This window comes from Phocoena sinus, chromosome 19 (assembly GCF_008692025.1).
Source record: "Phocoena sinus isolate mPhoSin1 chromosome 19, mPhoSin1.pri, whole genome shotgun sequence".
Classification (NCBI taxonomy): domain Eukaryota; kingdom Metazoa; phylum Chordata; class Mammalia; order Artiodactyla; family Phocoenidae; genus Phocoena; species Phocoena sinus.
The window spans coordinates 56,099,237-56,127,164 of record NC_045781.1 but is presented as its reverse complement, the minus strand read 5'-3'; the positions used below and the strand labels follow the sequence as shown (position 1 = coordinate 56,127,164).

Here is a 27,928-nt window from a genome sequence, read left to right as displayed (position 1 = left end):
TGGAAAACACTTGCTAGGGGTTGGCTTTGTTCTTCCTGGCATGCTGGGTAGGTGCCTGCAGAGGTCTCCCCTCTGTGGGAGGCCTCCTGAGAAACCCACTTGGATAAAAGGCCTCTGCACCCACACCTCTGGGAACTGGGGAATGACTACCAGCTGCGCATCCTCAGAAACCCGAAGGCGGCCCAGCGGCCAGGAGGCAAGTCCTAACACCCTCCAGCTGGGCCGCGCCCCCTGGTTCACCCCCAGAAGTGGGGTGCAAAAGCATGTGTGGCGAGCCAAAGGGCCAGACGCTGACACCGGGGAAGCTGCCCTCTGATCACGAGGGCCATCTGAAGCCCCACAGGCCAGCGACTAGCGGGGTGGGGGGAGGGTGCGTACTGTCAACGTGTCCCCAGGGCCCAGGGCGGGGGTGGCGAGATGCTGGAGCCCCACACTTCCCCCCTCCCCTCTCCGCAGCCTGGCGGCGGGGCCTGCTCCAGCACAGGCGTCCGGTGTGGAGGGAACCCCGAGGCTCAACTTCCACCACCCAGGGCTGGGGGGGCACAGCCGCAGGGGACCCGGCACCCAGCCTCGGAAGGGGCGCGCGGCCGAGAGCGTCCCCCGGGCCGCGGCCCAGACCTTCCCCGGGTTGACCCCCTTGGACCTCAACCTCGGGCCGGGGCGAGAGGAAACTAAGGAGGGCAGGGGAGTCCGCGAGGCCGGAGGCGCGGGCGCCCGGCGCACCCCTGGCCCGCTCCCTAAGGAGGCGGCGGGCGGCACCCGCTCTGCCCCCGCGCCGGGCTGGTGAGATCCGGCGCCCGCGGGCGAGGCGGGGCCGCCGTCAGCACCGCCCTCGGGGGCCAGGGAGGGGGCGGTGGGAGGTGTGCGCGCTGCGGCGGCGACGGCGGCGGCGGCGGCTGCCCCGAGCGCCGGCCGGGGCGGAGCGGGGCTCCAGCGCGCTACCCGGCCCGGGCCAGGAGCCCCGCTGCTCTCTCTTGAAGGCTTGTCGCCGCGGCCCCTCGAGCCCGGCCGCCGCCGCCAGCGGCGCCGGGGCGGGCCCTACAGTGAGCCCACCAGGAAGCGGTGAGTGCCCTGCGCCGCGCGCCCCGGTGCCTGGCACGGCGCTGCCCACCCCGCCCTTCTAGAAGACGCAGCTCTTACCGAGAGCCGCAGCCCCGCCGAGCAGCGTCCACGCCCAGCCAGCCCCCGCGGCGGGAGTGGCGTCCCTGGGGCGGGCGGGCGGGCGGGGGCCTCGGGGGGCGGCGGGGGACCCTCGCGGGCTCGGGCGTGCCCCTCCAACTTCTTGCAGACTTTTCTGCGGATACGCGGGTTGGGGGAGAGTTGGGCCTCCTCCGGCCGTGTTGCAGCTTAAGACTGGGCGGGTCGGGGGAGGGGTGTGTCCCCGCGCGTGGAAGCCTCCGGCCCCCCACTCCCCACCTGCCACCCCGCGCTGTCACGAGCTCCTGGGGGACGGACCAGACCGCCACTCCTGAAAGCTGAAAAGGAGCCCGGCGGGGGGTGGGAGCAGGAGGCCTCGAGAGGAACCATTTCCCCTCTATCATTTCAGAATATATTATTTATGAACCGCCTCACTTAGGGGCCCCCTTCGCTCCCAGAGCATCAAAGCAGGTTTGCAATCTCGAAGGGCGATCTGAGTGTGAACGCACTCGCGACTCTCCCGGCCTGCTGAGCTCAGCGGACCTGGGGGGAGGCACTCCTTACAAAGGTTGACCTGTAGCCCGGCGTGGCCAGCCTGGTGGGCGGGGTCAGGGCGGCTGGGACCTCTCTCAGACTGCCCCCGGCTCAGAAAAGTCTGTGCAAGCTGAGCCTCCTTGTCTCACCGAGGATGGGGGTGGGGGACGAGGAGGTGAAGGCAGCCCGGTGGAAGCGCTCCTGCGATTGTACAGCCTTTGTGAAAAAACACCCCATCTTACAGATGAGGAAACTGAGGCTCGGAGTGGCCCACCTGGATTGGCAGGCGCCAGGGTTTCCTGCACAGCCCCCAGGGGCGCTTGGGAAGCCCTTGTCCCAGGCCAGGTTAACTCCAGAAAGCACCCTGTTACCTGTCCAGGCCACACCCACCTTGGGTTCTGTGTCCCCACCCTGGATGGGAGGGAGGCCATGTATTTATGGAAAGACTTAATCCCTCTGCCCGCCCCAAGGAGGCTGAAACCTCCACCAGGCTAATCTCCTCTCCCTGGAAGCCTTTCTCTTGGCCAGTGGGGTGCCCTCCGTGGGCCCTGAGCCTGAGGTTGAGAACACCTCTGGACTTCCCCTCAGTGGCCACGGAAAGACAGCGGTGCTATTTAATGTGTATTGAGCACTAAATGATGGTACCCATCACCTGCGTTTTCTGTTTTCATTCTCTGACCTAATACTGTTATCTCCGTTTTACAGATGAGGACACAGAGGCTTGTAAAGATAAAGTGACTGATCCAAGGTCACGCACGGGCCGGTAAGTGGCAAGGCCGGGCCTTGGACCCCTAGCCCTCACAGCGTAGGACCGCCAAGTACAAGCCTTCCCCCATGAAAATATTGTCAATGTATAATATACACACAATAATGTGTACACATTAAAAGTGTACACCCAGATCAAGAGACAGAAATTCCACAGGAACCCACTCGTACCCCATGGAGCCGCAGTCTCCCCTGGGAGCCGTGGGTGGTTCTGTGTGTACCACAGGCAGTGCCACGTCGTAGTTACTTTTTATTTGGCGCAAAGGACACAATCGTTTACTTGTCTCTTTGCTCTGCAAACCTGCAGGGGGTGATGAGGAGTTTGTGACTCCTAACTTCAAGGTTGCTGTGAAAACAATGACACGTTTTCTACTTAACCCCATGATTAATTAACCATTAGCCTAACTTCTAGTACAATACCCCTTATTCTGAAACATTTTTATTGATGTATAACACAGGGAAAGTTGCACAGACCCTAAGTGTTGAGTGTAGTCTCCCAGAGGCCCCGAGGTGGCAGTGGGCCAGTATTGTGCTCAGACTTACATGGTCAGTCAGCGGAAGGCCACGGCCAGACCCCAGGTGGCCCAAGACCCTGCCCGGTGACAGCGAAGAGGGTGGGGATTTTGGTGGGCACCTTGCCCCCGCCCCCAGGCCCATCCTCTTTCGCTTCCTGTCGGCAAGCGGCTGTGGGCCAGGCGAGTGCCTCCTGCAGGTGTGTGGGCTAAAAGCCAGGGAGAGGCTCGTGTTTGCACTCTGTGTACCAGGATGGGAAGCATGTTAGCGCTCGTGGCATCTGTTCCCAGCACAGTCCCTTTGGCTGGTGTTGCAGGAATTCTAATCCTGTTGCAAAAGGAAAGTGCCTTTTTTAAAAAAGGAAGAAAACCAAGATGTGTCGCGTGCCTGCTGGGAGCCCTGATTGGCCAGTCTGTTAGTACGTCTCCCCTGTGTTTGCAGTCAGGAAACAGGCACGGAGAGCTTGCCCAGACTCCGCCAGCTGGGAGGGGAACCTGATTCCATCTGGTCTGGTGGGTCCACCCACCTAGGCAAAGGGTCACATTCCTCAGCTATGATTCTTCACACCTGGCCTCTCCTTGGTCCTCAAGTGAGATCTTGGTTCAGGGTGTGAGGCCCTGGTGCCTGGGCTGAGTCATGACCTCCACGGAGCTACTCTGATTTCATCTGGGAGGTTGACTCTCCAGAGACCAAGTTCGGGCTTCTAGCCCGCTGCTGCCTTTCACTGACTTTCCCTCTCTACATGGCCTCATCTGGGAAACCCAGGTGACAACCTTTGTGTAGGGTTGCCAGGTTTAGCAAATTAAATGCCCAGTTCGATGTGAATTGCAGATAAATGATGGATGATGATTAGTGGGGGTATGTCCCATGCAGTAGTCGGGCATCCTGTATTTTATTTGACCAGTTCCAGTTCCAGATCTGCAGGATTCATGCCAGGAGGGGTTTTATTTCATCCTCTATAGCCCAACCTCCATGATCCACCAAAGCAGAAACTGAAGGGAATCAGCCGACCTTGGCCAGAATTCTACAAGCTGGGTGCCTTTGGCCCTTGGGTGCTTCTTGTGTCTCCGGTACACAGTGCTACATCTTCTTTACTTTTTACTCTGTGCAGAGAACACATTTGTTGACTGTTCTCTTCGCATTGCAAACCTGCAGGGGGTGAGCTGGCCAGCACCCACGGCTGCGAGCTGGTCGTTTGTGGCTCTTACCTGCAAGGCGGCTATAAAGACAGCAACGGACACCTTGGCCAGGTGTGTCCTTTCCCCATGGCTTTAGAGGGGCCGTGTGGGGTGCAAAGCAGCAGATATCCCATCTATCTCTCCACCTCTCAGGGGAGGGGCAGACCCCCTGCAGGAGGACGTAAGTTTTTATCACTCGCTGCCCATCCCTGTCACCAGAGAGGATCCTGTCGTGGCCATTTGGCGGTAGGGAGGTTTTTATGCCTGGGTGCAAGAAAGAACCTGTTCTAACTCAGGCTGTTGTGCAAATAAGTAACAATCTGATATTTTGAATGGAACATAAACAGACCCCGATTCAATATGAAAGGGAGGTTTTTCACATTCCTGAGAATGTGTGAAAGGAGAGAACATTTATACCTAAACTAGCAGTTCTCTTGGGTCCGACTGCTTCCCTACCATCGTGCCAAGCTAAGGGCGCCCCCTCTCGTGAAATCTTTCCTTTCCGCCCATTAAATCTTTATTTTCTAATTACAAAAATGTGTATCTTTGTAACAAATTCAGACGGTGTAGACCTCCGCGAGTAGAATGATAGACACTTAAGTGGTGTGGCGAGATCAGCCGGGCTAGGGGCTGTGGTGTGGCGAGATCAGCCGGGCTAGGGGCTGCGGCTCCCTGCCCGCTTGACCGCTTGGAGCTCCGTTCCCTCCTGGGTACATCGGGGATGGGCATGATGTTATCTCGTCCGGTGTTGTCAGGGTTAGGAGCTTTTGTAATGGGCTCGGCCTCTTGAAAGCATTAGCCTGACATCTGTCAGCTGTGATGGTGGCGTTTGGGGGGATGTAGCCCCACTCCCCACAGTTAGGCGTCGGTATGGCTACCGTTTGGACAGATGAGGCATCAAGCTTGCCTTCCTCATTGCCAGACATCCCATCCCATCCCACGTACAGGGGGTGTCTCCCACAAAAGCATCTTCCATCTCTGCAGGGGGCTGCCCCCCCAGCCCACTCACGAAGGGAGCAGAGTGGATGGGGCTCTGCCCACAGTCCTACATAAATCACCCTGGGGAACGATTCCTTCTGCTGCAACAGGCCACACCTCGGAATCCGGGACCACGTGGCAGGGTGCCCCTGGTTCTGTTCCCACACAGTACCCTCAGAGGGTGCTGAATGGTGACATAATGACATGTATGCTTGACAGTGAGGTGATGATGACGGTGACACCTGTCCCAGGCCCTGTCCTGGAGGCTGGGCCCGGATGCCTGATGAGGACACAGAGCCTGGGAGGCAGAGCATCAGCGTCTCAGGCTCAGAGAGGGAAATGACTGGCCTAAGGTCACACAGCTTGCACAGACTGTCAGTTCCTCTCAGCCACTCCCACCTTCCTTCTGCCCCTGTCGGGCGTTACAGCAACGTGCACTGGGATAAGAAAAGTCGGTTAGTGAAAACTCCATTGGGGAGTTCTAGAAAGCAGAAATAGAATCACTACACGTAGACAAGACCTCTTGATGCGACATTTACCTGACCCTGGCACAGCTTCCTGTCCCCCAGTGTCCCCTGAATCCAGGCTGCCAGGTCCTCTCCCTCCTGCTTTCTTCTTTCTTTCCCTGAGTGTTTTGAGATAGGCATTTATTCATTTATTTATTTATCTATTTTTGGCTGCGTTGGGTCTTGGTTGCTGCGCGCGGGCTTTCCTCTAGTTGTGGTGAGCGGGGGCTGCTCTTCGTTGCGGTGCGCGGGCTTCTCATTGCGGTGGCTTCTCGTTGCAGAGCGCGGGCTCTAGGCGCGTGGGCTTCAGTAGTTGTGGCACGCGGGCTCAGTAGTTGTGGCTCGCGGGCTCTAGGGCGCAGGCTCAGTAGTTGTGGTGCACGGGCTTAGTTGCTCCGCAGCATGTGGGATCTTCCCGGACCAGGGCTCGAACCCGTGTCCCCTGCACTGCAGGCGGATTCTTAGCCACTGCGCCACAGGGAAGCCTTCAGAGATAGGTATTTTTAAGGTCACAAGACAACTTTGGGGATAAAACCCATCAATTCAGGACTATTTTCTGGGAGGAACAGTGTGACACAGCGCCTTCCCCCAGCCAGAGCTGCAGTCCCTGGCTGCCCCTCCAGCCACATCAGAGAAGTTGTAGGAAAGCCCGATCTGATGCTCCAACTGTGGATCTGATGCTCCAGCTGCGGGGGCTGGGTAACTCTGGTTGAGCTGCGCTCTGCTTTCCTTTCCTTTGTTGAATGCTTCTCTTGAAATAGTTTCAAGCTTGCAGACAACTTGCGGGAACAGGAGGTGCTACCGTGTATCCTTCACCGTTTGGGCACCGTTGCTTTATGGGCTTGAGGCCCGTTAAGATTTCTGGCCGAACTCTGTGAGTGAAGCTGCAGAAATGATGGCCCTGGAACCTGAACACTTCAGTGTGTGTTTCCTGAGAACAAGGACTGTCTCTTGCAAAACACAGCCCAATGATCAAAATCAGAAGACTCGACATTGGCCTCATACTGTCACCTCCTAGGCAGTTGTCTTTCTTTTGACCATTTTATTACTTTTCAAACAGACACAAAAGTATGTCACGAACTCCCATGTCCCAGCTTCAACAGCAGATGGCGTCCCCAGCCCCCCCCCCCCCCCCCCCCCACAGCACTGCCGCTGTTTTTCTGTTGTATTTGACAGCAAAGTCCTGACATCACTTTATCAATGAGGACTTCAGCGCGAATCACTGTTTTATAAACCCTGCGCTGGGATGTGTTGTAAACTCTATCGGGTGGGTTGTGACCAGCACTTAGCTGAGGCAGAACGGGAGAGCCGTAGACTGTGGGATCAGAGAGCTGCGCACAGCGTCTGTACAGTTGTGATGTTAAGTGTGCCTAGCGGGGGTCCTGACCTCAGGGGCAGACCGCTGGGCAGGAGACCCAGCTTGGGGGAGAGTGGTGGGGTGGGCAGAGACGACGGAGGTAAGCTCTGCGGTTGGCTTGAAATTCCGATCCCACCATCTGCTCCCCGTATGACCTTTTTGCAGGTTAACTAATAACCTCTTGGTGCCTCAGTTTCCCCATCGGCAAAGTGAGGGTAGGAACGGTCCCAATCTCACCGGGCTGTTGTGAGGCTTAACTGACCGTGAATCTCTGTCAAGTTTCTCTGGAGGGTGCTGGGCACATAGCGGATGCTCAGAAAGGTGCCCAGTATTCCCATAGGTCTGCTCTGGGGCTCTCTCTCCTCCAGCCCCAGTCCCCCTTTCTCCTAAGGAAGGATGCACTCTGCCTGGCATCTCATCTTGCACACTAGAGTGCCCCCACTGCCCCCCACCCCGGGAGCTTTTGAAAATCCCAGCGCCAGGCCGCACCGCAGGCCAATTACCAGGAATCTCTGGGGGAGGGACCCAGGCATCTGTGTTTTTGGAAAGCGCCTGGCGACCGACTCTCAGGCTGCTCAGAACATCACCTGGTTCTTGCTGGGATGCAGCTCCTGAGCCTGCGGGCGGGCGGGGTCTGAGAGCCTACACTTTTCACAGCCTCCCCGTGGGGGTGCTGGAGCTGCCGACCCGACCCGACCCGACCTGACCGGGAGCAGCTCTGAGCGGTGCGGCCCTGGAGAAGAGGCTCCAGCGGGAAAACACCACCTCCCTCCCCTCCATCACTGTCAGAAATAATGGCGGCCCACGCTTCTGGGACCTTTGCTGTGCGCCGCGAGGAGCAAAGCCCTTTCGCAGTCACCCCCTCCCGACACGCAGTTGACACCACCGCACGCGCGTCAGCCCCGTTTTACAGATAAGGAGAGTGGAGTCTTGGCAGGTTAAGAAACCTGCCTGCGGTCACATGGCTGAGCCAGGCTCGGGTCCCAGCCAGGGAAACGTTTCCCTCAGCACACAGCTGCCCTGAATCTGTTCCCAAAGGTGTCTGTCTGTCCGCACTCCCCTTCTCTCCCTCTCTCTCCCTCCCCCTCCCCCCCTTCCCTCCGTCCTAGTCCCCCAGTCCATCCCCTAGTGGACGTCTCCTGTCCACCTCCTACCGGCCCACAAGTTCAACCTGGCTAAATTGAAGCCTTTATCTCGGCCCCTCCTGCCGACTGAGCCCTCTCACAAGCCTGAGCCTGTGCGTCACCCCAACTTCCAGCTGCTTCTCCCTCCGTACCCTCACTGCCCCGCTGTCTTCACCACTCAGGCTCCACAGCGTCTGGCCCAGAGCCGAGCTGCTCTGACCTCGACAAGCACGTGGATCTCGAGGGGCCTTGTTAAAATGCTGATTCTGGCTCAGTGCACCCAGGTAGAGCTGAGATGCTGCATTGTTAACAAGCTCTTGGTGCCAAGGCTGCTGGTAGCGAGGGCCTGGGGGGAGGAGACCGGCCTGCACAGCCCCCTAGAATGTGGAGGCTCCTAGGAGCGCTCAGAATAACCTCTGAACTGTGTAACCAGCCTCCAGAGACCCCACGGTCCGGCTCAGCTTTGGCCCTTCTGTGGCCTGTACCTGCCCCCCCCCCCCCCCGTTTCCTCCCGTGGGCCACGCCCCTCTTGTCCTCTGGGCCGTGGCACATTCCGTCCCTGCAACACACCTCTGTTGGTGCCAGTTTGCCTACATTGAGGTGCGGGGTCCCACGTGGCCTTGAATCCACTTGTGTTGGGTCTTCTGAGACCAGATGCCAGGATGGGAAATGTGCAAGAAATGTATCAGTAAGGGAAATAGGGAAGGGGGCTGGGAGGTCTGAGCCCAAAGAATAGCGAAGCGGGGCAGAGAAAGCAAGGAGGGGCTGGGGTGCATCCAGGGACAGCTGGCAAAGCCAGAGGTGGCCGTCAGGGGCGCCTGCCTTGGGTCTCGGCCTCGTGCAGGACAGAGACGACGGGCTTGCCAGCACAAGGGCCCGTCAGAGATGTGTGGGCGCTGCTCGCGGCCACCCCCCGCCGCTGCCAGCCTAGCACACAGGTGCCCCGGGAGGCAAGGGATCCCCGACTTGGGATGAAGTCCCAAGGAGGGATGAATCCCAGGCTGTGCAGAGTCAGGGGGTAAGAGGTCCTGGAGGAAGGTGCCACGCCCGCACGGGGGTGTCAGAGAGCCTGCAAGAGCCTCACAGACCCCTGTGGGGCGGCCCCAGCCAGGGGTCAGGGCAGTAGCAGCTTGGAATCCCAGCTCCACTCCTTCTAGTAAGCTGGGTGGCCTCAGGCAGCTGCTGACACCTCTCTGAGCCTTGATTTCCACATCCGTAAAACGGGGGCAGTAATAGCACCTCCCAGGGGCGCACCCGAGGCTTGCGTGTCAAGCCGCTGCCTCTGTTCACCCATCAACTAGTCGGGATGCTCAGGGCCACCACCTTGCAGGGAGACCGTGGGAACGGGCTGGGGAATTTTAACACTGGGGACTGGGGTCCCTTCACCTGTTAGATCTCTGAAGAATTTGCATTTTAGAAGAGGGGCAGCATTGTAACAAAAGGCACACCCACTTTGCGAGCTCAGGGCCCCCCAGCGGCCCCACCCAGGGCCCCCTTGTCCCCAGAGCCAGCCACGCTCAGCTGGTTCTGCCGCATCGCCCCGGGCCAGGCCTCACCGGCACCTTCACGGGCTCCTGCGCCGCTCTGGGCCTCCTCCAGTATATTGAGCTTTGAGGCGCCTGAAAGTTTTTTCCACCAGCACACCCTGGTCTCCGAGCAAACTCAGCCCAGCTGTAGCGGGCAAGCGCCGCGGCCTCTGTTGTGCACCCATCAGGCCGGGGGCGGGACCTGGACACGCGTGGCCGATACAAACAAGCCTCTCCTCTCCTCAGGCTGCAGAGGCACCGACATGGGGCTGAAGCTGACCTGCCTGAAAGGTAAGCGGGTGGCCCCCCCTCCAGCTCTTAAGGGGGGCGGGGCGGGGGAGGTGGGGTGAGGCAGGAGAGAGAGTAGACCCCGAGACCCCACGCCCGCACGGGGGTGTCTGCTGTCCAGCCCGAGGGGCCTGTTATCACTGAGATAGGTGGTCCCACCTGCCGGGTGCCGGGGAAGGAGGGCTGGGAGAGGGGAAAGGCCAGCGGGGAGAAAGTTCTAGGACACTGAGTCATTGAGGGGTGATACGGGCGCCGGCAGAGGCAGCCCAGACCTCTGTCTCGTGCTCTGGACCCTCCCGTCCAGCGTCTGGATGTCTCAAGGGCACCTCAGACCCACACGGCCCACGCGAAGCTCATTATGGGGTGACAAATGCTCCCACCCCAGTCTCCCCAGCCTGAAATCTGGGAGTCTCCCTGGTGGCCCCTCGCCCACGTACAGCACGCCCACCAGCCCCTGACTCCCCTCCTGCCTGTCTCAGGCCTTTCCCCAGCTCCTTCCTCTGCCACAGGAAGTCAGGAGGTATGGGAGGGCCCCCCCCCCACCCCGCCCCAGGATGAGGGAGCAGCCTTCAAGTCCTGCAGCTGGGATGAGTGAGCTCCAGTGAGCCTCTGGTTGGCCCTCGGAGGGAGGCAGGGCATCTTGATGGACAGCTCCTCCAAGACTGTGGGCCAGTGGGGAGCAGTGGTCCCCCTGGACGAGCGGGGGGAGGTGTTTGTTGAGCGGGCATCCGGGAGGGTTAGCTCCGAACGCTTGGCGCTCGAGGACCCTTTTCCCTTAGATTTTGCTGTGGGTCTCCCCAGTGCCGGGCACAGTGCAGGCGTTCAGGACAAGCGTTTTGTTTTGGTTTTTGATTGTGGTAAAATAAGCATTAGATAAAATTTGCCATCTTAACCATTTTTAGGCATACAGCTCAGAGGCATTAAGTACATTCACAAGTGTTGTGCAACCATCACCCACCATCCGTCTCCAGAACTTCTCCATCTTCTCCAGCTGAAACTCGGTCCGCATTAAACCCTGACTCACCCTTCCCCTCCCCCAGCCCTGACACCTACAGCCTACTTTCCGTCTCTGAATTTGCCCCCTCCGGGTGCCTCACATAAGTGGAATCATACGGCCACTGTCCTTTTGTGTCTGGCTTAACTTCACTCAGCATAATGGGGAAGCTTCATCCATGTTGTAGCAGGTGTGTCAGAATATCCTTCCTTTCCGTGGCTGAATAATATTCCGTGGTGTGTGTAGACCACGTTTGGTTTATCCGTTTATCCCTTGATGGAGACTGGGCTGCTTCCACACTTGGCTGTGTGTCAGGACATCTTTGACAAACCGAGATCCTGGAGGGGCCTCTGGGGACCACTTGCCTTCCAGCCCGAGGCTGGGGGTCGGCCAGGGGAGGAGACCCAGGAGCTACAGCTGCTGAGGATCCCTGGGAGAGCCCCCCACCTGCAGGACTGAAGCCCGGGCAGCAGGCCGGGTGCCCCTGGACTGGGAGCTTTTAAAAGGGCCCTGGCGGAGCTGAGTGCTGGGAGGGGTACGGGAGCTGGTGGCGCCGAGCGAGGGGCGCTCATGCGTCTTTCCTCGCTGGCGCTCTGGAGCTGGCCCACCGCCTTCTCCCTCCCCCAGCCCCACCCCCCCAGCCTTGGTCTCTGGAGGTGATGAGGCCCACACAGGGTTAGGTGTGACTCAGGGCACAGGGGTTGGGGGGAGCGCAGAACCCCTCTCCCTGTGCTTCACCAGGATGACCAGGCCCCCCAGCCCAGGAGCCCTGGGTCCTCTCCCTCTTGGGAACCTCTTTCTTACGGGAAACTGCGGAGGGCTGGATGCCTGCGCCGGTGAAGTTCACGGTTATCTGTGTCCCGTCCCTCGCTGCCCACAGGTGTGCTTTCGCCTAGTTGTTGGTGCTGGGACGTGCAGTTTGCACACTGTCTTCTGTTTATATTTTGTTTAATGTTGGGTGCGAGTGCTGCATGTCTCCAGCCAGTATCACTATCACAATTCTTTAATGCCTGTGTCTGTCCAGTTCTGCCAAGAGTGGGTCTTTGGGTTGTTTCCAGCGTGTTGCTTTCGTGGATCATGTCATTTTGATCATCGTTGCTTTCTCACTTTTTAAAATTAGTATTTGTGTGAGGTAAATTCCAGAAATCCGAATGACCTGGTCAAGTAATATGGATAAATGGTGGCTTCTTCCTGGGGCCTTGGCCCAGGCAAGGCCCTTTTTTGTTCATTCTGAGTGGCTCAAGTCATCCATCCCTCCTCCCACCACGAAGTGAGTAGTTCTAGGATTCCCAGTTTCCAGGTGAGGAAGCTGAGGAACAGAGAGGTCATGTAGTTGCCCGGGGCCACACAGCTGGGACCCAGGTGGGATTGGAACCCAGGCGGGCTGTCCCTGAAGCCTAGCTTTAGCCTCCGCTGGTATGGTCTCTTCAGAGGAAAACATTTTAATTCAACACTTGAAGTGACCACTGTAGCTAGAGGCTTTATCCACACGCTCTCTTAAATCTTCACATTAACCCTATAAGACGGTGTTTTAGTTTCCTGGGGCCATTGTAACAAATTACCGCAAACTGGGGGGCTTAAAACCACAGAAATCTGTTTTCTCACAGTTCTAGAGGCCAGAAGTGTGAAATCAGTGTCAGCAGGGCCGTGCTCCCTCTGGGGGCTGAAGGGGAGAATCCTTCCTGCCTCTTCTGGCTCCTGGGGGCTCCAGGCATCCTTGGCTTGTGGCCGCATCCCTCCTGTGTCTGCCTCCGTCTTCACCCGGCCTCCTCCCCTGTGTTTCCCTGTGTCCTTTCTCTTAGAAAGACATTGTCCTCCCCTTTGTCTTATGAAGACACCCATCTTTGGACTTAAAGCCAGTCTTAAATACAGGATGATTGCGTCACAAGATCCTTAAGGAATTACATCTGCAAAGGCCTTATTTCCAAATAAGGTCATATTTTGAAGTTCTGGGTAGATGTGCATTTGGAGGGAACTCTACTCCGCCCACCACAAGTCACTTCACCTCTGAGCCTCCCGCGTGTGGGACAAGCACGTAGCTCTCTGTCTTATTTTTAGAACGCGCTCATTGCCTGTCTGGCAATAAAGACTCAGCCCAAGGTGGGCGATCACGAGAGTGTGACATGGGAGACAGCAGCACAGCTGGGCCCAAGTCCTTTTGTTTCTGGTTCCAAAGGAGGGTGGGCACAGCGGGACACGTTGAGTGGGGGCCTTGTGCTCGAGGGCCTGGCTGTAGCAGCTGTGACCCGTGGGGACGGTCCGCCGTCCAGAGAGCACCTCCCTCGCACCTTCTCACGTAAGGGCTGCTGTGTCTGTCCCCGTGATCCGGGCCCTGTTCCCTGAGTGTCTTCCCCCAGTTTGCTCATCTCGTCCTCACTACAGCTGGACAACGTAGGTAACATTACAGATGGGGAGACCGAGGCACAGGGACCGAGGCTCAAGGCCCCAGGGCCGGTCAGGAGGGGCTCGGCTCAGCAGGCGGTGGGGAGCGGGGAGTGCCTTTCCTGCTGGCCAAGCATGTTCTGTCCCGGTCGGCCTCAGGTGGCACTGCCAGGAAACATGATGGGGCCGTGTGGCTCTCAGCGGGGCGTCCCCGACCTGAAGCCTGGACTTAACATCTTGCCTTAGTGTGGTACGTTCATTACAGTCAGTGAATCGATACAGATACATTATTTTAACTAGAGTCCATGCTTTATCCTAATTTCCTAGTTTTTACCGAACATCCCTATTCTGTCCCCGGATCCCATCTGGGACCCACCTTACATTTAGGTCCCTCTGGGCTGGGCCAGTGTCTCAGAAGTTCCTTGTCTCGGTGACCTTGACTGTCCTGAGGAGGACAGGTCAGGTGCTTTGTAGCGTGCCCCCCTGTAGAGATTCGGCTGACGTCGGGGCTTCTGCAGAGTCTCTTTTGTGGAGTATATGATCACGTTGAGGGTGGGGACTGAGGAGGGCACAGGTGCATTCCCCAGGACACTGGGCACTGGGGGCCCTGACCGCTCGGGCATCTTTCCCGGCTCCCTTCTGGGGCTCAGAGCCTCCGCTCCCTGTAATCCAGGTTTAGGTGGTTGGGAGGTGGCAGTTACGATGCCGATTTTTCTGATTGGCGTTTGGAGGCCCGAGACCAGCCCCGGATCACAGCACAAGTGAGAGTCACCCCGCACTGCCCCATTCTAGTGCAAGCACGTGCTTCCAGCTGTCCCGCAGCGGGCTCCAGAGTTGGTCGAGGGGTTGCTCATCACACAAACATTGATTGTGTCCCTACTGTGTGCCAACCCGCAGCCGGGTATACAGGGCTTCAGGACTGAGCAAGGCGGCCACGGTCACTGAACCCCTGGAGCCTAGAAAGTAAGGGGGAGATGCACGTTACTTGGAACGGACGTCCGAGCGCAAGCTGCCCTGTGCCAGGACAGAGACCACCACCCAGCCCACCCAGCCCGGGGGCGGCACCGCTGAGGAAGCCGCACGCCTGGCGGAGCTGGCCTGCGAAAGAGTGGGACGGGACCGTGTCCCAGGCCACACGCACTCTCCGGGCAAACGCCGGAAGCAGGAAGGTGTCAGAGGGATTGAAGGGGGACGGCGGGTGGGCAGGCCGAGGACTGCTCTGGCCGGATGGGGCTGGAGGAAGCTGGGGTTTAGTCATCTTCGGGGCCAGGAGTGCAACACAAGGGTAGGAGACAAAGGCATTCGTTTGGCTAATGCACCTTGAGCAGTTTTCAGAACCGTGCTGGCTCCATACTTTTAAAGGGAAGGTCACACAGTGGGATCCACCCCGAGGTAGAGAATGGCCAAGGCTCAATATCTTAATTTACTGAGGTTTAGTGTTCCCACCTGTGAAATGGGCCTGTGGAGATCCTGGGGTGTCCCTAACCTTGCCACCCCTGCGTACCCTGGAACAGAACCGGACGCACAGCAGGTGCTCTCTTCCCCTGGAGGAGAGGCCCAGGCCAGAGGTGTGCTCCCGTGTGACTTTTCATTTGTTCGGCAAACGGTCCTTGAGCGCCTGCCACATGCCGGGCCCTGCGCTGGGTCCAAGGACACGGCAGCGACAAGCACGGCTCCCCTGCCTCCACGTACAGGGGACAGAAATGAATGTGTGGACACGGGACCCGGGCTGGTAGACTTTGTGGTGAGAGCTGCAAAGGGAGTTCAACAAAGAGTTGCGATAGAGGGGCTTGAGGTAAGTGAAGACCTCTCTGTAGTGCCGACACTGGAGCCAGCCACACAACGCAGGGAACAGTGTCTAGGCAGAGGGAACAGCATCAAAGGCCCTGAGACGGGAACAGGCTTGGTGAGCTGATGAGCAGTGAAGAGTCAAATGTGGTTGGAGGGCTTCCCTGGTGGCGCAGTGGTTGAGAGTCCGCCTTCCAATTCAGGGGACACGGGTTCGTGCCCCGGTCCGGGAAGATCCCACATGCCGCGGAGCGGCTGGGCCCGTGAGCCATGGCCGCTGAGCCTGCGCGTCCGGAGCCTGTGCCCCGCAATGGGAGAGGCCACAACAGTGAGAGGGCCCGCGTACTACAAAAAAAAAAAAAAAAAAAAAGGTGGTTGGAACTGGGGGCAGGGGCAGGGGCGGGGGCCAAGCAGGAGGAACGGAGGTCCCTGGGACAGGCAGGGCCATGGGAGCTGAGCGTTGTATCAAGAATGTCTTTTCCGAGTAATCGGAGGCACTGGAATCACTGCAGAGCAGCGGTCTCGTCCTCCCTGCACATCTGGATCACTTACGGCGCCTACAGGAGGGGGGCAGCCCTGGTGTGCTGCCCAGCACCGGGATTTAGTTTGGAAGAAGCTTCCCCAGGTGATTGTCCTGTGCAGCCTGGGGTGAGAACCGCTGTCTGGGGGCCCGTGCCCTTGCTTTTCTGGTGGGCCTGGGGTAGAGACTGACACCCAAAGGTGACAAGGGCCAGACTAGCTTGGCTGGGCTTCAGGGATGCAGGCTCCAATCCAGGGCTTGTTTCTGGAACCTTCTGAACAGATCTCTGACCCGGAGAAGGGCTTCGGGGGGGGCTGGGAGACCCCCAGCCTACTCAGAGGAGGGGTGGGGCAGTCAAAGCCTGTTCTAAAACGCTGAAGCAGATGGGGCTTAGTTTGGCCCCGCCCCTTCCCCGGGGAGAGCTGTCGGCCCTCCTGGCTCACAGCAGGGATTTATTAAACCCAGCACCTGCCTCCTTCCAAAGGAGGGAGGGAGGGGCCCGCGGCTCGGTCCCCTGACTGGGGGCCCACCTGGGATTAACCTTTGTCTCCTCCTTATTCTCGGGGCTCCACGGGGTCAGGAATCACGCAGCCTTACTCATCCCTGGAGCCCTGTTTCCCGGCTGTGGGTCAGCGCACAGTAGGGACACAATAGTGTTTGCGGAATGAACTCTCTCTCGACTTTAAACTAAGATGTGGGGACCCTCCCAGGCCTGTCCCTGGATGGCTGGGGCCGCTGTGCCCTCTCAGCCCCTCGGCCCAGTAAGGGAGGTCCACTCTTGCCTTCCCACATCTCCTGCCATCTGCTCAGCAAGGCTCTGAGGACGATTGCTCATGGCCCCACCGGGTACGGAGGGGGAAACCGAGGCACAAGGTGGTGAAGCTCCGCGCCCCAAGGTCACACGGCTAGAAATGTGGCCGTGCTGGGGCACTGAGGGCCTCGGGAACTGACCGGGCACCCCGGACACGAGGAGCCCCTGCCACCCGTGCCGTGCCCTCAGTTTCCCTCCGGGCCTGGCCTGGGCGAGGTGCTGCGGAAAGTGTTTGTGGAATGAAGGCAAGACGGAGCAAGGCGGGGGATGGGACACGGAGTGGGGGGAGGTGGGGCTGGACCCGCCGCCTGGCTCTGCTGCTCTCAGTGGACAGGGACCTGGCGCTGCTTAGGACTCCCGGGCGAGGGCCGTGTTCACCGGTTATCAGCTGCTGCTATGCGGCTGGCCCGGGCCTGTGGAATTCCTCCCTGCCTCCTGGGCCGTGGTTCCTCAGCCTCACGGTTGGGGTGTAGACGTGATTCTGGGCCAGGACGGAGCTGCCCCACGTCCACCTCTGGCCGTCCCAACCCCCCATCCCCCCCGCCCATCCTAATGCTTCTGCCTCACGGGCTTCGCGGGCCTGAGACAGGTGGTGTGAAGCTGACTCGTGTGAACTGGCTGAGGGTCCTTCAAGCACTCCCTGAATCAGTGCTTTTGTTTTTAACTGTGAAACAGGCAGAGATAGACCCCACCCGGGTCAGGGCTGCTGCTGGAGGGGAAGAGGCGTGCCAGGAGCTGGGACTGGGGCCCGGGGTGCGGTGCGCACGCAGACGTGCTAAGATGCGCCCATACGCTTTCTTCCCTTTTGGAATGGCTTTGAAATTTTATTTATGACCGTGGGCCAGGCCTTCCACGACCAAAGCAAGAGTAAGTGATCCTGGTGTCCACCCTGAGAGATCACTGACGTGCCCGGGAGTCCAGCACACAAATGGACAGCTGTCCTCAGTCTGTTCCAGGGGGCAGGACAGACCTGCGGCCTGGCGAGCGCCTGTGGCATAAACGCCCACCGTGCGCAGCCAGGCCGGCTGAGGGCGGGGCTGGGCTTCCGCCCGTCCCATGGGAGTTTGGGAGCTGAGTGGCCCTGCAGAGCTGTCCTGGATGGAGGGGGACAGGCCTTTTACCTGGCCACCTACTGGGGAGGGCTGGCCCTGAGAGCAGGTGCCTCCTTAAGCTGTGCACCCTAAGCGCCCTGCTTGCCTCACCCCAGCTCCACCCAGCTGGGTGAACACCTTTCCTGGGCTGAGGGTAGGCCCTGGGAGGGGCTGAACTGTGAACCGGCCGCGGGCAGCATCCGGGCCGCTGGGGACTAGCCTGGCCCTGGGGGGGTGGGTCTGGGCCGCACAGCCCAGCATCTACATGGGCCGAAGGCTCAGACCAGGCGCTGTGGGACAGGAAGGGCCTGGCGCCGAGGACACCTGTCCTTTTAGCCGGAGCCCCCTGTCACAGCCACCCGCCACAGCCGGCCTCGGCTCCGTGAGACACACTCTGAGGGCCCAGCCGTGGGCTTCCCACCTGTGGGTCAGAAGGGTGAGCCGTGCCGGGGAATACTCTACAGCTGTGAAAAAGGACCGGCAGCTCTGTCTGAACGGATAGAGAGCCATTTCCAACGCTTGCAGTGAAGTGAAAAGAGCAAGGTGCAAAACAGTGGCTCTGTTGCCACCACCTGTATTGGAAAAAGAAGAGGCATATGCCCGGGAACATATTTGCACGTATATACATAGAATATTCTGGAAGGAGACACAAGAAAACTAATCATGGCTGTCTCCAAGTGAAGAGGTGAAAAAGAGCTGGGCGGCTGGGGAGTGAGGTGAGAGCAGGACTCAGATGGACCTTCCAGAGTCTCTTCCAGCTGCCCGTGTCTCTGGCCTGGGGAGACCGGCTCGACCCCACTGCCCAAGACTCTGTGAGGTCGACTCCCAGCTTCCTGGGCTCCTGCGACCACACGCTGGGCCACGCTCCTCAGTGATTCAAGGGAGAAGGAGTGTTGCTGGTGGCGTTCCCATCCCCCTCCCTGCCTCTCCAGGCCTGTACTCCGAATTCTCCCCCCGGCCCTTTCACTGCCTTTTTACTGTCTCACCTCCTCAACTTGATCAGACCTTTCCTGCAGCAGGAATGCCCCGCCACCCCCTTTTCCCCATGCCACCTCCTAAATCTGTCTATGTCCACCCCTCCTCAGAAGATGTTTTATTTCTCTTTTAAATTCTTTTATTTTTTTGAATGTGTAAAACATCATGTAAACTGTGCAAAAGAACATGTAGTAATAAGTCAGGCTCCTCTCACCTCCCTCCCAGCCACCTGCTCGGAGGCAGCCGTTGTTGCCTCCCCACCTTTGGAGGGCTCTGCTGTCTGGCTGCCCATCTGCACCCCTCTCAGGCCTCAGCTGGCGGACACGTCCCTATCCTCGGGGCCCGGACTCCCCCAGGTGCTCCCTGGTTTGCCCTGGACAACGCCAGTCACGTCCTTCCTCTGGGACTAACTGGGATCTCCTTGCCTATTTGCACAGTAATAACCACATTAGTAGCAGTAGTAAGTATTAATAGCATTAATTAATAACTATTAATAGCATTAATTAGTAACTATTAATAGCACTAGTAACTATTAATAGCACTAATAACTATTAATAGCATTAATAACAACTATTAATAGCATTAATAATAACTATTAATAGCATTAATGACGATTGGCCCCCTGCTGTTGGCCAGGCTGCCCCAGACACCTTCTGCCTGATGTCACATGTCCTGACGAGAGCCCTGCGGGTTATGGGTTAGTATCTTGGGCGAAGGTTCAAATCTTTATTCCACCAAGGGGCCCACCACTCGCAGCCTCTTTGCAGCTGAGGAAACACAGGCTCAGAGAAGTTAAGAAGCTTGCTCAGCCCGCACAGCCGGTGAAGGGCGAACCGGGGAGGCCAGTCCTCTGGCTCAGGCCATCCTCGAGCCACTTCCCGTGGCTGCAGCCACGCAGATGTGCAGTGGAGCCACTCGGGACAAAGGAAACCAGGCACCTGATCTGAAATACCCAAATAACGTCCCAGTAACAGCTCTGACGGTGGTTCTCAGCTCTGGGGTATCTTGCCCCCCACCAGGTAGAGTTGCCAGATTTAGGAGGGAAAAAAACATAAAATGGGATGCCCAGTTACATTTGAATTCAGATAAACGAGGACTGATTGCCTAGGATACGTACGTACGTCCCACATGTAGCATGGGACATATACTAAAACAAATGATTTGTCCTGAATCTCACCTGACAACCCTGCCCCCAGGGGATACTTGGCAATGTCTGGAGACACTTTTTGTTGTCACCAGTGCGGGAGCTACAGCATCTGGAGGCCAGGATGCTGATCAGCCCCCTTCAAAGCACAGGACGGCCCCACCACAAAGAATAACCTGGCCCCAGACGTCAGCAGCGCCGAGGCTGAGGACCCAGAGCTACACACGTCACGCATTTCCCACGGCTCAGGCAGGCATCAAGGGCTTTGTGGATTTTCTTTGCCTTCAGTTCTCCGTCATCCTCTGAGGGCAGGCCTACTCTTGAGTCCATTTTAGAGGCCAGAAGACTGAGGGCCGGCGGCGGGGCTGCTTGCCCATCACACGTTGGAGACGTGATGGAGCCGGGCTGGCCCCGCCATCTGAGCCCTCACTCTGCAGGCCGAGACCCCGAGAAGCCTTCCCAAGGGGCTGGTGTGAGGAGGAGAGAGACCCGCCACCCGGACCGGGCAGGGCTGGCGGGGAGGGAGGGACTGCGGAGTCCAGCAGAGGCAGGGAGGCGGTTGGTTGCTGTCGGGGCGGTGAACACACTTCCCACTTGGCCGTGGCGAAGCTTCTTCCTCTCTGTCTCCTCCTCCCAGCTTCTCTCTTCAGTAGCTCATCCCTGACGCAAGCTGGGGCTTTTCCCTTAATTAAAAAGAGATTTAAAACATCCACTGCCATCTCCGTTGGGCCCGGGCTGCCGAGAAATGGTAAAACCCGCATCCATCCGCCCTGGCCTCATTCGTAATAATGCAAGGCTTTCCCCTTAATTGGAATTTAAAAAAAAAAGAAGAAAAAGATTAAGTGCATCTGGAACCCTCGGAGGCATTTGTCCATTTGTTTTTTTTGAAAGACCTGCACTAAATCCAGACACCCGGTCATCTCTGAGGAATTAGTGCCAGCCCCAGTCTCCGCCTGGCCCCAGGGCCTTTGTGCGTGCTGCTGCCGACCCGAGAGCCCTCCCTGCCATCATCTGCTGCTTGCTCCTATCACTGACCCAAGCTCTGCAACGTGTTTCTTTGCTTCCTGGCCCCCAGGAGGACAGGCTGTGTGTCAAATCCCCTGTGAGTTCTCTGTGCCCCAGGGTGTCCATCTGGAAGATGGGCCTCGTTGGAAGGACCAAATAATGAATCCCTGCGAAATGCTCACACAGACCCCGGCCTCCCGGGAGCCCTGTTGTCATAGATCACCCATGTGGGCCCCTCCCGACAATGGCTTGGATCAGAGGGGACCCTCGTTATTTTTTCCAGCCTCCTCTGAACTCTTTGGGGTCCTGGTTTGCTGCTGGGGCCTGAAGCAAGGGGCAGAGGAAGTCAGTGTGTGACGGGAGAAGCAGAGAAGCACCTGCTGAGACGGTCTTGTTCTCTGCTGTGTCCCCAGCACCTGGAACAATGCCCAGTAGGTGCACAGTAGGTGCCTGTGGACTGAGCATCTCCCCTGGGCCTGGCTCTGTGCTGCGGGCTTTATCCGTGCGCTGCAGGGGAAAGGAAGCATCCCCTCACCCTGCAGGTGAGCAGGCCGGGCTCGGGGAAGTGACAGAAGGGAAGCAGGAGGACTGAGACTCAGATTCGGTTTTTCCTCCTTCCCGAGCCCGTGGCCCTTCCAGCCCAATGAGGAGGAAGGGTCTCCTTTGAGTGTTAAGTTGGAACCAGGAATATCTTTTCAGAGTCACTCCACAGACAGCTGTGTGACTGCAGGGATGAGACACGGTCCCTGACCTGCACGCGGAGGGTGGGTGGTGCTCAGAACTGGCTGCATCGGTGAATAAGTGCTAAGGTTAGAATATCGTGTTAATAATAACAGCTTGTGTTTCTTGAGTGCGCACTGCAAGGCGGGTTCTGTGGTTTCCTCACCTGCGAAATGCGTGTAACAGACCCCTAGGCTGGAGTGAAAGCTTCAGTGTGGCTCTTAATCTTCTCAGCGCCCCCTGGAGGTGGAGAATATGAAGTACCCCCATTTTTGCAGGTGAGGAAAGGAGGCCCAGAGGTGGAGCCCCGCCAGTGGAGGAACCCAGGTGTACGTTCTGGCCTCCCACTGCACTGTGGGTCCGGCAGGGCCACTGTGTGATGGTGCCTTGGGGAAGAGTGGATATGGTGCCAGGGACGTGGTCCCGGGCAGGGTCTGCGAGCCGGCACCAGGGTGCTGATCGAGCGCCATTTTAAAAAGAGCCAGCAGAGGGCGCCGTTAAGCCACGATGCCGGCTCTTGGCGGCCTCTGGGTGGCTCGGGGGGCCAGGAATGGTGCGGTGTCCCCCGTGCCTGGGGCATCCTGAACAGAGGATAGGCCTGGCTCAGGGCTTCTGAAGGATGAGAAGTGGTGGCTGATACCGGAAGGAGTGAGGTGGGGGCTCAGGCCTGGGAGCCACCTGGCCTCTGCGTGTCCTCAGACACGTCACCTTCCTTCTCCAAGCCTTGGTTTTCTCGCTGGAGAATGGCCATGACCCTAGCGTGCAATCCCAGGGATGGTGTGAGGATTAACGTGGACTCCGCCCAGAGCCTGGCACGGGGGTGCTTAAGAAGGGGTGGCTCATCTCTGTGGGAGGCGGCAGCAGTGCTCACCTCCCCCAGTGTTTGACCCCAGGCCACTTCTCCCACACTGGGCAGCCCCACGCCCCATACCTTGTATTTCATTCCTACAAGATTGGTATCAGAGCTCCATTTTTCCAGCCGTGGATACGAGGAAAGCCGTGTGTTCCCAGGTGCCCTAGCTCAGGGGGTCCCAGCCCTGCTGTCAGAGTCACCCAGGAACGTTTTAAAGTCCTGGTGGCCTGTGTAGCACGGTGAAATCTGGCCCCCTGGGGGCAGGGTCCCCCACCCCCACGCCGGGATATTTTTTAAACTTTCCAGGTGGCCGCAGTAGGCAGCCAAGATGGAAAACCACTGCCCAGGAGCGGGGCATGGGCAAGGCCGAGCCAGGTTTTCAGAGGCAGTCGGCCTGGCCTCCCATCACAGCCTCCGCGTTTCCCCTGTGGGAAAGTGGGCGCCAGGAGGCCAGAGAGCTCAGGCCCAGCTTGTTCCGTCTCCACAACTGAGACGGCGTGTGCCCCAGAGCAGGGCCTGGTTGAGGCGGGTGACAGCTGCCAGCCCGGAAGGCTTCCTGCGCAAGCCCCCCATCACATGCCCAGTCAAAATCTTCAGCGGCTCTGGGGCCCTGCTCCCTCCCTCGTGGGGCCCCGCCCCCTGGGATCCCAGCCAAGCCCTTCCCCTCAGGAAATGGGCTCTCACTGGCCCGAGACGGGCACATAATTAACAAATAACCATTCTGGCTTTATTAGCACAAATGAGCTTCTTGTCTGGGGCAAGGCTGGCTTTTGTTTTTAATCCCTAAAGTCGGCTTTATCTCCTGAGAGCTGCTCCCTCGTGCTCAGCCGCCTCTGCTCTGAGGCTGGGGGGCCTGGGGGGTTGAGAGGGGCTGGAGTCCTGGCCCCCTCCTTTCCCGCCCGCTCCTCCCTCCTCCCTCCCCCTTCTCTCCCTCCCTCCCTTCTCCCTCCTTCCTCTCCTCCCCCATCTCCTCCTCTCTCTCTCCTCCCTCCCCTCCCCTCCCCCTTCCTCTCCCTTCCCCCTCCCCTTCCCCCTTCCCTCCCATCTCCCCCCTTCCCCTCCCCTCCCCTCCCTCCTCCCCTCTCTCCTCTCAGCCTCCAGCATCTCTACAGGGCCCACCAAGCGACCTGATGCTTCCTGATTAAAAATGTGGGTTTTGGGGTTTCCCTGGTGGCGCAGTGGTTGAGAGTCCGCCTGCCGATGCAGGGGACGCGGGTTCATCCGGGAAGGCCCCACATGCCGCGCATGGCCGCTGAGCCTGCGCGTCCGGAGCCTGTGCTCCGCAACGGGAGAGGCCACAACAGTGAGAGGCCGCGTACCTCAAAAAAAAAAAAAAAGAATGTGGGCTTTGTCACCGAGCTCCCAGAACATGTTAAAATGCAAATGGTGGCCCTGGGAGGAGTGTGGTTTTTCTCCATTAGCCTTTTATTTTAGAACTTTGGAATATTCGCCGAGGAAGGAGCCTTGGAGACTGAGCAGGGAGACTCCCTTCGGTTACAGATAATAATAGTCAGACCTTGCTTTTGTGGCCGGTGCTCCCCGAGACGCACTTTATGGATGATTCTCGAGGAAGCTAGCAGGGACCGAACACCCTCTTGGCCCCAGCTCACTGGGCAAGTACTTCCCATTCATTCATTCCGTTCATTTCCTCACGCCCAGCACCTGTCACTTGGCAGCAGCGGCAGCCAGGTCTGGGATTTGGGTTTTGGTTTTGGCATTAACGAGCCTCGGGCTTTTGAGGTTCCTTTGTTGCCTGTTAGGACGTCAGGCATGTCCCTGATCCAAACTCCCCGACCCCTGGATGTTATAGAGCTGGCAGTGGCAAACCACAGCCCTTGCGCCAAAGCTGGCTGCTCCTCCTATTTGAGTAAATAAAGCTTTATTGGCACACAGCCCCGCCCACTCATTCACATGTCGTCTGTGGCTGTGTTTGCCCTCAGTGGCAGAGCTGAGAAGTTGCAACGGAGACTGCATAGCCCCCAGAGTAAAACATATTTACTCTCAGGCACCTTTCAGATCGTTTCCTGGCTCTGTTATAGGATCGTGGTTACAAGAAGCAGAAGCTTTTGGAGTCAGGCAGACCGGAGTTTGGGTTCAGATCCTGCCCCTGCCTGTGCACTGGGTGTTCACCGCTGTGCAAGCTCTTACCCTCTCTGGTCCTCAGTCTGTGAGTTTGCGTCTCACGGGGTAGCCATGAAGACTGAAGGAGGAAGTTTCTGCCACGTGGCCAATGATCCTTAAAGGCTGACTGGTGCAGTGATAACAGGAGGGCTTCCTCCAAGTGGCTTCTTTTTATGTGTTTTACATTCTGGGCTTCTGTGTAAGATGGCAGGAAGAAACAGCATCCTAAGACTTTCAAGAAGGTCGGCAGCGGCCTTGGTGGGTACTCCTGAGGGGCTTGTAGTCTGATGCAGGGGACGTGGCCTCTTTCTACAAAACTAACCAGCCTGTTAGATTCAGGGGGCCACAGGGGCTCCCTAGCGGGGAAACAGGAATGGAGTTTCAAGGACAGGCAAGCTGTGCTGACTGTATCAGTTACCTACTGCTGCGTAACAAATCACCCCCAAACTTAGTGGCTTAAATATTTATTATCTCACAGTTTCTGGGGGTTGGGAATTCAGGGATGATTTAGCTTGGAGGTTCCATCGCAGAGGGTCTCGTGAGGTTACAGTCAAGCTGTCGGCTGGGCCTGTGGTCTCGTCTGTAGGCTTGCCTGGGCTGGCGGACTCACTTCCTAAGTGGCTCCCTCCCACGGCTGTTGGCTCACCACCTGGGCTTCTCCTCAGGCTGCTTGAGCATCCTTACAACGTGGCGGCTGGCTTCCCCAGAGCGAGAGCACGAAGGAAGTGCAGTGTCTTTTATGACCTCTCCTGAAGTCACACGCCATCCCTTCCCTCTTTTTCTAGGCATTAGAATTCATCCTCAGTCCATCCCGTGCTGGAGAGGAGGGGAATTAGATTCCACCTGTTGGGGACATACTTGAGAACCACCACCCCAACCCTACAGTGGTCATTTAAGGAGCACTGTCCCAGTGGGGGTCAGGGAAGGCCACCCCACTGCTCGGTTCCTGATGTTGGCTAGGGGCTCAGATACTTGAGCTGATGCAGTCCAGTCTGGGGCTGTTTGGGGGGGAGAAAAAACGCAGTGATGGGACATAGAGACAAAGATGTGACTACCCGGTTCAGCAGTGCCTGAAGTTGTTGTTTTTTTTTTAAATTTTATTTATGTATTTATGGCTGTGTCGGGTCTTCGTTTCTGTCCGAGGGCTTTCTCTAGTTGCGGCGAGCGGGGGCCACTCTTCATCGCGGTGCACGGGCCTCTTACTATCGCAGCCTCTCCCGTTGCAGAGCACAGGCTCCAGACGCGCAGGCTCAGCGGCCACGGCTCACGGGCCCAGTTGCTCCGCAGCATGTGGGATCTTCCCAGACCAGGGCTCGAACCCGTGTCCCCTGCATCGGCAGGCGGACTCTCAACCACTGCGCCGCCAGGGAAGCCCCTGAAGTTGTTTTTTATTTAAAATTGAAAGCACCCCTACTTGCTCTGTCCCAGGCAGAATGCTAGCTTCAAGGGACACATGGCTGAGCGAGTAGAGGCTGTCCTCCAGACGCGCACAGTAAAGGAGACAGAACTAGGCGTTGCCATACAGTGAGATGAGCCCTGGAAGACCTCAGACTGAAGGAGCGGGGTCAGATACCCGGGACATCTTCCCCCACAGAAGAGCCTACTGTGCTGGCTTTTGCAGGATCAGTAGGAGGTCACCACCCTGCCAAAGCAACGAGGAGCACTCCAGGCAGGCGCGGCGGCCTGTGCAAAGGCACGAAAGGGCTGGGGAGCCCAGGGCATTTGGGGGACTGTGGGCATTTCGGGGCGTGTGGGCAGGTGGCAGGGAATGAAGCTTCAAAACGAGTTTGGGCCAGACCGTGAAGGCTGAAGGCTGGGCTAACAGGCTGACTCTAATTTATGATCAGCATTTCCCAAAATGTACCTCATGACTCATGGTCTTGTGAGATGGTAACAGGTGTCCCTCCAAAAACAGACATCAAGGTTATTTAAGTTCGGGAAGCCCGGGTTGAAGCACAGTGAAAGCAGCTTCCTTAGTGCAGGACTTCTCAGAGCCTTTAATTCTCTAACATGCATGGGACTCTCCAAGAGGACAGAGTAGATGGGATTCGCAGACTCATTTGATCATGGAACCCCCTTCCTGAGGGAGTCTGAGGAGGCCAGTGTTGCAGGGGACACATTTTTGGAAAAATGCTGCCTGTAGCTAGTTGCCAAGAGCTGGTGAGAATTCTGAGCAGCCGCGAGGTATGATCAGGTTTGCCGTTTCTGGCTGCTGTTTGGAGGGTGGGCTGCCGAGGGGTAAGCCAGGGGGCGGAGAGGCTAGCTAGGGGCGTGAGGGGGGGCGGAGAGGCTAGCTAGGGGCATGAGAGGGGGAGAGGATGGAGACGAAAACTGGGCTGGGCTGGATTGCCTGTACTGAGTTTCCGGGAGAGAGAAGAGAAGGAATTCAACAACTTAGAAGAAATAGACAGATTCCTTGATTAATGCAACGTAGCCAAATGGACGCAAGAGGAAACAGAAAATCTGAATAGCCCCGTCTCTATTAAAGAAACCAAATTGCCCAAAGAAAATTCCAGGCCCAGACAGCTTCTCTGGTGAGTTCAATCACTCTTAAGGAAGAAACAATACTGATCTCACACAAACTCTCTCAGAAAATAATTTGTGGGAGAGCTCACTTCACACATGGCTATGATTCGGACAGGTCTGGGTTCCGGTTCAAGCCCGGTTGGTTTCATCCATTCAGAGCCGTGTTTTGAATACCTACTGCGTGTCACACACCCAGGTCACATTAGTGAACAAAGCAAAGAAAATTCACGCCCTCGCCAAGTTGCGCAGGGTCGGACGGGTCATTTCGCCGTCCTGAGGCTCAGTTTCCTCACGTGTGGCGTGGGGACACACTGTGCTGGAGAAGGGCGGCCGGCAGGAGTGGTGGGCAGTCCCCGGCCTCCACTGATGCTTGTCTCTCTGTCGTGTGTGTACGTGTGTGTTCCACGGCCTGCCCTCTCAGGCTTAAAAATGTGTGTCAGCAGCAGCCATGATGAGGCCCCCGTCCTGAGCGACAGGCACCTGGATGTACCCAACATCATCGTCACCCCGCCGACGCCCACGGGCGTGATCCTGCCGAGGGACTCCCGGAGGGCAGGTGAGGCCACCCTGCCACCATGCTGAGCCAGGGGGTCTGGGGGGCCTGGCTGGGCGCGGCTCGCGGGGGCCCCCTTCCGGGCTGTGGGTCTGCCCCCACCCCCAGTTTATTAAAAATTTACACTCGGCTCTGCGTACACTCCACCGTGGGCCCCTCGCCGTGGCACCAGCCTCGGCAAGGTGTGGCACGTTAAGTAATGAGCTAGACAGCCCCCGCCGGCAGCCGGGCGAGTGATGGATGGGGCTGGGCGGGCCCACGGAGGTGACGGATGGAGGCGCCTTCCCCTGCAGCTGGGGAACTGGGCCTCCGTCCTACCGGCCGCCGCGGTTCAGCTGGACAGGACAGGCTTGGAAACTCCCCCGCGCCCAGGCTGTGGCTGCTCTCCGCGCCTTCCGTGGCAGCTCACTGCAGGGAGGAGAGAAGGGATGGGACCGTTCCCAGAGAGAGGGTGAGAGGGAGCCGCCCAAACTGCTGTGTCCCCACCCCCGGCCCCTTTCCGGACACTGTGGGAGCCAGTGGGACATTTTTCATGAACA

The 27,928-nt window shown here is 58.1% G+C and overlaps 1 protein-coding gene across 1 annotated transcript in view; it reads left to right on the top strand.

Moving 5' to 3' along the window:
- The first annotated feature begins 263 nt into the window (after window positions 1–263).
- The window catches only part of C19H16orf74 (chromosome 19 C16orf74 homolog), a 31,121-nt gene continuing 3,456 nt past the window's right edge, over window positions 264–27,928 (top strand). Inside the window, exons 1-6 of the mRNA XM_032614840.1 lie at window positions 264–370; window positions 457–660; window positions 743–1,062; window positions 2,377–2,434; window positions 9,865–9,909; window positions 27,280–27,392. Coding sequence (XP_032470731.1) covers window positions 264–370; window positions 457–660; window positions 743–1,062; window positions 2,377–2,434; window positions 9,865–9,909; window positions 27,280–27,392 — 847 coding nt within the window. The remainder of the gene's footprint in view (window positions 371–456; window positions 661–742; window positions 1,063–2,376; window positions 2,435–9,864; window positions 9,910–27,279; window positions 27,393–27,928) is intronic.